The sequence below is a fragment of the Pistacia vera genome, unplaced genomic scaffold (genome assembly GCF_008641045.1).
Source record: "Pistacia vera cultivar Batoury unplaced genomic scaffold, PisVer_v2 Contig956, whole genome shotgun sequence".
Taxonomy (NCBI): Eukaryota; Viridiplantae; Streptophyta; class Magnoliopsida; order Sapindales; family Anacardiaceae; genus Pistacia; species Pistacia vera.
This window is the reverse complement of record NW_022196841.1, coordinates 152,807-161,837: the sequence shown is the minus strand read 5'-3', so window position 1 is coordinate 161,837 and position 9,031 is coordinate 152,807. Positions and strand designations below refer to the sequence as shown.

Genomic DNA, 9,031 nt, shown 5'->3' with positions numbered 1-9,031 from the left:
AAAAAAAAAAAAAAAAAGAATTGGCTTAATTTTTTTATTTTTGGAAGGCGTATCCAAAAATATTAATAACAAAATAAAGATATCATTTTTATTTGGGGGTGACTTGATTTGTAATGATGTGCCTTTACTTGCCGATTTCACAAACCTGGAAGTTTGTTTTCACTTTTTATCTTTTTCCTTCTTTCAGAAAACGATCGAATTCATGAATAAGAAATAAATCATAATATATATAAAAGCATATGAAAGCTCTACGATATATATATAAAAATTTAAATTTAAATTTAAAAAGTATATATGTCTTTTTACTAGATCTCTAAATTTCAACAAGCGTGTATGGAGCAAAATTGTGAGAGAAATCCTTTCGTCTGAATCTCTCGTTTCTCAAGCCATACCCTCTAAAGTCATGTACACTGACACCTAAACAAAACTCTTTGTCTCAATTTACAAGCCTTTCCTTCTCTATAAATAGCCCATATTCATCATTTCTTTCTCTTCACTTCCATGCCAAGCTAACTATCTTTATCTTTTTTATTCCTCTCTTTGTTTACTTGAAAGAAAGAAGATTATAATAATAATGGCTCTACTGCTACATCCACATCCCTTCTTCACGTTTTCTATTATCTTCCTCTCTTTCATTTCAAGCTATTTCTGTTTCTCTGTTAAGGACCCACCTTATAATTATTACCATCAAGAAGCTTATGGTTATGGACATTATTCTCAAGCCTATCCTTCATACTTCACCACCATTGAAGATGCAAAGTTTAAGGAGTACTTGATCAAGCTCATGAGAAACGAAATCTTGGTCTCCAAAAATGTCGGTACAATTTCCTCGGCTAAAACTACTGTTAACGTTGATGATTTTGGAGCTAAAGGCGACCGATCAACTGATGACACTGAGGTATATATCAATTTATATAGAATAAAGAGAAGAATGTTTGGTTTAAAATTTATTTGATATGTCTTTTCAATGAATAAACATTCATCTTTTGAGTATTGATTAGTTTTATATTTATATTTTTTTTAGCTACCAAATGATAAGACTAATAGCTTTCATGCATGCATTTTTAAAATGTACATAGCCAACATGTCGTAATTTTTTTTTATTTATTTTTTTTTGCATGAGATATTTCAGGCATTTAAAAAGGCGTGGCAAGAAGCTTGTTCACAAAAAGGAGCTGTTCTTGTGGTGCCCGAGGATAAAACGTATCGGCTTAAGCCAATTACATTTTCGGGTCCTTGCAAACCAAATCTAACAGTTCAGGTGAGGTTGCATATATTTATATTAAAGAACATTTCGAGGTTTCAGGACTTGTATAAGGGACAAAATTAACTGAATAATCTATCACTATCTGCAGATACATGGAACATTAGAAGCATCGGATGATCAATCAGACTACAAGAAAGATGGGAGGCATTGGCTTCTGTTTGATAATGTTCAGAATTTGTTAGTGGAAGGTGGTGGAACTATAAATGGCAATGGGAGGATTTGGTGGCAAAACTCCTGCAAAATCGATAAATCCCTTGTAAGTCACTCATTAATTATCAACTCGAAATTTCTCATAAACTTGATTAATTGATTGCTTTATTCTAGGTTTATTAATTTTTCTTTTTCTTTTTCTTTTTCTTCTTTTCATGACTATTTTGCAGCCTTGTAAAGATGCACCAACGGTATGTATATATTTTTGCATAAAACAATAGACTACTGAGTGAATTATTTGGAATTAACTAAACATGTAATTGTTTGACTTAACTATATATGTCTTGGCAGGCCCTGACTTTCTATAGAAGCAAAAATTTGATGGTGAAGAATCTGAATATCAAAGATTCGCAGCAAATTCATGTTTCTTTTAAAAAGACAACAAATGTTATAGCTTCTAATCTCATGATAACGGCACCAAGGAATAGCCCCAACACCGATGGAATTCATATTACTGCTACCCAGAACATAAGAATAACAAGCTCTACAATAAGAACAGGTATACACTACTCATACAAATTAAATATTAATGTCTCCAAATAAATAAATTGTAATATATTTATTTGAATTTGATAAATCTTAATTTTATTTTTCAAGGTGATGATTGTATTTCAATCGTAAGCGGTTCCCAAAATGTGCAAGCTGAAGACATAACTTGCGGACCAGGTCATGGAATTAGGTACTTTTATTAAACTTTGGAAATTTCTATATTAGTTTTATTTTGTCTTGTAAATTTATTCATTTTTATGGTGAGTTCAGTATTGGAAGCCTGGGAGACAACAATTCAGAAGATTATGTTTCTGGAGTAACAGTGAATGGAGCTAAACTTTCTGGAACAACAAATGGGGTTAGGATCAAGACGTGGCAGGTAAAATAATGCATGAAAATACATTTATATAAATACTAGTCATGCACGTATATATAACCATTCATACTTTATATACATAATGCAGGGAGGGTCAGGGAGTGCAAGCAACATCAAATTTCAAAACATTTACATGTTTAATGTTTCCAATCCCATAATAATCGATCAAAATTATTGCGACCGAGATGAACCGTGCAAAGAACAGGTACAAATATTTTCGGAAATGAGTAATAAAATTGATAATATTATATGAATGATTGATTTTATTATTATTATTTTCTCAGAATTCAGCAGTGCAAGTGAAAAATGTTGTGTACAAAAACATAAAAGGAACAAGTGCTACGGATGTGGCAGTGAAATTTGATTGCAGTAAGAGTCATCCATGTCAAGCGATTGTGCTGCAAAACATAAACCTACAAGAGGAAGGAGATCATACTGCACAAGCTGTTTGCAACAATGTTGATTTGGATGAAATTGGATTTGTTTCACCGCGCTGCCCATGAGAATGATTAGGAGATAATTAATGGAGTTCAAGTGGGTCAATGAAGATGTGGACAGCAGTTGAATCAAATTGAGGTAAGACAATAATCAACTAATTACGTTTCAATAATTTATAGTATCTAGTGAATTCGGAGAATATATGAAAGTTTGTCGCAATGTATATCAAGTCTTTAATTTAATAATCACCATACTATTTCCTTTAATTAACTTATTTCAGGTTTCACTGGTGATATATGTCAGCTTGCAGAAGGATTGATGGAGCACTCTGGACTGCATTATTAGGATATTTAATTAATTAGTGTATGTATTATATTACACCCGAATAATTCGATGTTGTTTAATTTATTCCAATTATGAATAACGTTGGCAATAGTTTGATGTGTCATTGTAAATAGTTTCATGAATAAAAGAAAAATAAATAAAAATATTTAAATTTGTTAATGCTGCATGGGGAAGTGATTGTTTAGTTTAATTTCTGGTTTGAATTGGTATCCTATATTAATTTTAATTAAAGTTAATCACAATTTTGTTATTGAATTAATAGCATCCTTTACATAAGTATTCATTTTGTGCGTACACAACTGCAAGCTCCAAGCTGTTGAACGGATTTTAACCAATATAATCCTCAAGTGTTTGATTGCCTACCCACTACAGCATTGATTTTGTTGAAATTTTTAAATGAAGTTAAAATTCATTTTGGCAAGCGAAAGTCCATGCCTTTTATCTCAACTTCAACTTCGAGTAAAAACAAAAACTCCATAATTGTATTTGAAGGCATTGTCCATTCTTGTTAGCATAATGCCAAATTTCCAATTAATTTAGCAACCCGATTTTAAAAGTTAATTATTTTAGATTTCTCTTACTGTACAAGCGTGAATTGAAGTCGACCCAACTCTAAGATTATAGGGAGTGATACATTTGTAACAATTGCTAGGTAATGTTTGTCAATTGGTGTTTTCAAAACAGGAGATAACTTACAATTCACTCATGCAATGAGTGGAGTTAGTTGAGTTCCACCAATTCTTAGCTGGTCAAGTGGTCGAATAGAGATTTTAGATGTATCACTTAATAAGTTTTGAGTTCGATTCTTCTCGCTTTCATATTATTCAGGAGGTCTTGAGTTTGATTCCCCTTGGTTGCTAAAAGGAATGACCACTGGAAGATTATTCAATCCTTAACTTCAGGGTTGCCAACAATGAAGAAGAGAGGTCTAGCAAGACAATATGGACCGCTGGTAAAAGGTTCTCATGGTTGGTGACTCGAAATCCCAATCAAAGACAAGTTCAACCAAGGCAAGGATCTGAAAGAGAATATTCACTTTGGGTTGGGTTGTGGTTTAGGTGTTGTAAATGTGTTTTAGATTTTATATATATTTGTATATTTAATAAATTATTTTGTTGAAATGATTTAGATTTAGGAATTTGTTACAGTAAAATAAATTATAGTTTTAGATAAATTATTTATTATTATATTAATGTTTTGGTTTTATTTTTGAAAAGTAAAAAATGCTCGTGCTCTATTAATTTGGCAGCCGGCTACCACAGCTGGATAGATGCCGATAGTCGCCGGAATGGCTCACGACCAACTGGATCTGGTCGATCGTGCGCTAATCTCTATCCACTATGTATCTGGCCGGAAACAGCTAGATCTACGGCCAGAATCTGGCTGTCAATGACGATTAAGATATGACCATCATTAATGGCCAGATCTTTGGCCATAGATCTGGCTGGAAATAGCCAGATCGATGCATGATCGGCCAGATCCAACCGATCATGCGTCGTTCCAGTGGTGGCAGTCGCGATGGTTGCTAGCGACTGACAGTGGCTTAGGTGGGTGGGAGTGTTTTTGTTAATTTATACACTTTTATTGTGAAAGATAATTGTTAAATGTTTTAAGTTGAATATTATAGGATTGAATTTTGAATTAAATTCTGTCAATATTAAAACAAATACGTATTTTATTGTTTACTTTAAATAGGATAATAGAATAGAGTTTTAAAAAGTTAAACAAACAGGAGAAATGTGTTTGACAATAGACCAAAATTACACACATTATAACGTTTGACCCCAAATGTCAATATATAACAGTTGAAGAGGCATGGATGCAAACTTGTTCATCACTTCAGGATTTTTGGAATAATAATTAATAAAGCAAATCCTAACTCAATCTTATTAGTATTTTAGTCATATTAAGGTATGTTTGGTTGACAACATTGGACTGCATCAAAGGGTGGGATTGCATTATTTTAAAGTTGCTCCATGTTCGGTGTGATTTTAGGTAACTTAGGACTGAACTAAAATTTTTAAAACTCTACACTATTTCTTAAAATTAAATCCTCACCCTCTAGGTCCACTTTGTGCAAGACATGAACATTAAAAAAATGTTAAAATAATATATATTTTATTATATTTTTTTAAAATAATTTGAAAAGAATGAAAAGTGGTCGACGAGGTCATCAAACAGCAGCGACTTGCGATGTTCAACTAGCAACGAGTTCGATAACATCATCGACATTCAATTCCATTGAATAGATCGCTTGACAATCTATTCAACAGTGTAAACAATGGAGCCACAAGCAATGGCATTTCATGGAAAAAGATTCATTGAAACATTTTTTGTGGAACAACGCTGCTGATTCCTTCGTTGTTTACACCGTAGAATAGATCACTTGGTCCTGCAATATATAGGAATAAAAAATTGCTTTGAAGAATTTAAATACAAACCCACAAATTGCATTGGGTTATCATCTAGTCTTGCATCAATGTGTATGCCGTCATTTAAATATGTTTTAACATATAATTACTTGTACATGGTGTTGTGTGTGGTTTTTCCGCCAAGCTTGGGTCGACATGAGGATATAGCTTGACCTAGAATGACCTCGATGACTATGATTGATCGACCCAGCATAGCCATAGCTCGACCCAGCACAAGCTAGTCGCGGAGAACCCGAATGATCATTCAATCAATTCCCAGATAACTTCAAATCCTAGATATCATGGGAATGATCAGATTAACAGCGATCTTTGCTTAATCTTAGCTGCTAATTGAGAGAATATCAGAGTTGCAGTCCCAATCAATTGTAATCCCTTTATTTTCGTTCTTTCCTTTATGTAAATCTTTTATATATATATATATATGCCCTAAAATGATAAGGAAAGGGATACCAAATTCTAGTTTAGAAGTTATATTTTAAGCTTTCATGGCAAATAAGCACAACACAGTGGACGTAGACTGTTAATCTTTGCCGAACCACTTTACAAGTCCTTCTTGCCATTTATTTTCTAGCATTTTTGCTTACTCATAGCTGATTACCCATAATCACGCAACACCTGTTCCGATCCCTACAAGGTTGACTGGATCTCGCTGGTTGGTGCAGATCTGTGTCAACATTTTGGTGCTAGAAGGAGGGCCTCCACCGCTATTTCAAAGATCCCAGCAAACATTCATCACGATTTACCCATCTTGGGACAAGGTGTTCACCAGATCAATAACTACAACCGGAAATCATGAAAACATAGAAGCTGCCCACCAGGAGGTGCAATAGGAGAACGTTGGGTGTTGACCACCGGTGCCATCGACCCAATACGTCGCGAACAATCAAGGGGTAGGGACATCAAATCCCGAGAACGACCAGCTAATGGAGATGATCAGAACAATGGTTGCAGAGGTGATGCAACAGAATGTGGCTGAGTTGAGGAACCAATAGCCAGTCGCCCAAAATCCCGACCAGCCATGCTTCACAAACATTACCCCAATAGGTATGAACTCTACAGGTCGACAATCTGTTTCGTCACTGCTAGGGGGTGACCAACAACGCCAACCCTGCAGGCAACCCTCACGCATGAGCGAGAGTCTCGTGGGCAAACAAACCCCGGATGGCGGCCAGGGAAACAGCCAATGAGGGAAAGTGAAGGCGACGGATATCATCGAGAAGCGCGACGGTATCCCCAAAATCAGCATGCCAGTTTTAACCCACGCCCAAGATAAGATTGTCATTCTGCCAATGACCAACATTTCGGTCATGACCGACGTCGCGAGCAACGCACTGATGAGCTTGATAACACCTACTAACCTAGCCATTATGACTTAACCTCATGTGAACATGCACGCCTCGGAGGGGCTTCGCAAGCAACAGACTTACAAACCTACTTGCCTGAGGTACAACTCAACATAGCCAACTAGAGGAACCTAAATAAAGACCTAGATCACATGCAAAAGATACTAGACGATCTAAAAACTCGCCAGAATAACCTGGCAAAGGAAATAGTAAATTCCGCTTTTACGAAGGAAGTTCGCCAGGCCCTACTTCCACAAGGATTCAGGGCACCAGAGAGCAAGTTCGACGGGAGAATGGACCCCAAAGATCACCTCGACAACTTTCATGACCTGATGGAGCTGCACCAGGTCAATGACTTAGCGAAATGCCGGCGTTTCTCGTCACCTTAGTCGGGGATGCCAAGAGGTGGTACAAACGACTTAAGGCGAACTCCATCAACTCCTGGCAACAATTCTCCGCGCTATATTTGTAGTAATTTTAGGCAAAGAAACAATTCGCAATGCCGCTCAGCTACTTGAGCAACATTTATTAAGAGCGCAACAAATCGCTAACCTCGTATCTGACGAGGTTCTAAAATGAGCAGGCAAAAGTCACTGATGCCTCCAAAGAATCCATTCTGACTCTCCTGATCGTAGGGATCAGGCCTAACACGGAGCTATGGAAGGAGCTCCAAAGCGAAGACCATGTGAGCCTGGCTAAATTCTACCAAATGGCCGTAAAATACCAACAGGTAGAAAGCTCGTTAGTGACATTAGCCAGAAGCTCAATGCGGGGGGTCTCAGACAAGAGACAAGATCGCCCTTTAATAAGCGTGGGGGCCAGGATCGAAGCGACAAGGATCGTAACATGTTCCTGAAGAAACCGAGAATGGATAACCGTAGTGTCAGGCAACCTTTCCCGCGGTATGCAGAATACACCCCTCTTACTCAAGACATCGCCCATATCTTTGAGGTATCCTGGGAGGTGAAGAGGTTGTCCGCTTCGAAAAGAATGAGGGGGGCTCTAGGGAGAAGAGATTGGCAAAAATATTGCCAGTATCACAGGGATGTGGGGCACAATACGAATGATTTCTGGGCTTTGAAGGACGTCATCGATGACTTGATAAGAAGAGGTCATTTGAAAGAGTTTGTTAAGGCAGAACCACCCCGAGAGAATCCTAACGAGCAAAGTAACCCGGTCCCAAGCCAAATACAGACCCCGCGTCAGTAGGTTCTACCAAACCCCAACGAGGTATTTGTGAACATAATCTATGGAGGACCAAATATAATGGGAAGCTCAAGGCAAGCCCGCGAGTAGTACGCTCGGGAGGCCAAAACGGACTTAGTCCCCTGAATAATGAGCTACGAACAGAAGCCGCCCGAACAGGAAAGTGAGGTCGTGGCGTTCACAGTTTACAATTGCGAGACATCCCCTCGTCACAATCATGACGCGATTGTAATCGCGGCAAGGATTAACAATATGAGAGTATTAAGGGTCATAGTTGACAATGGGAGCGCAGCGAACATTATTTTCTTGGGAGCCTTCTAAAAAATGGGATTCACAGAAAGGAATCTGCAAGCGTTCCTTTGCCTCTCAATGGGTTCACCAGGGACAACCTAGTTCTCAAAGGTACTATCGACCTCCCCGTAACTCTGGGGGCTGAACCAAAGGTCAGAACTGTGATGGTCAAATTCTTGGTGGCAGACTGCTCGACCACATATAACGTCATCCTTGGAAGGCCAATCTTGGATGATTTGAGCGTAGTCACATCAGTGCGCTATCAAGCAATGAGGTTTCCAACTCATGGGGGAGTCGCGAGAGTCTGGAGCTACTCCAAAGAATCACAGGAATGCTATAATCGGGCTATAAACGCCGCACAGAAATGGCCGCATCTAAAGACCATGATCATCGCAGAATCCAAGCCAAGCCCTAGACCACTAGAAGACTCTATTGATCCTCGTAGTCACAAAGAAGAGTTTGCAACGAGACTGATCGAGGAGCTGATAGGAGTAAGTGTTAGCAAGGAGGATTCGACTCGTATACTAAAGATCGGCACCAGTTTGAGCAGAGTGATGGCCAGTAAATTGGTCGAGTTCCTGAAGAAGAACCTTGACATATTCACGTGGGTGCACGCTGATATGGTCAGGATCAA

The 9,031-nt window shown here is 37.8% G+C and overlaps 1 protein-coding gene across 2 annotated transcripts; it reads left to right on the top strand.

The window, feature by feature from the left end:
- The first annotated feature begins 513 nt into the window (after window positions 1–513).
- Window positions 514–3,204, top strand: LOC116121036 (polygalacturonase-like). 2 transcript variants are annotated; one of them, XM_031406995.1, is made up of 10 exons: window positions 514–898; window positions 1,133–1,261; window positions 1,356–1,523; window positions 1,648–1,668; window positions 1,769–1,976; window positions 2,075–2,156; window positions 2,237–2,345; window positions 2,431–2,547; window positions 2,627–2,918; window positions 3,084–3,204. In XM_031406995.1, exons 1-9 carry the CDS (start codon window positions 575–577, stop codon window positions 2,843–2,845), a joined length of 1,377 nt encoding a protein of 458 aa, XP_031262855.1. In that variant the 5' UTR covers window positions 514–574; the 3' UTR covers window positions 2,846–2,918; window positions 3,084–3,204. The 2 variants fall into 2 exon arrangements, with proteins under 2 accessions (XP_031262855.1, XP_031262854.1); XM_031406994.1 differs by having other exon boundaries at window positions 3,061–3,204.
- Window positions 3,205–9,031: the final 5,827 nt, after the last annotated feature.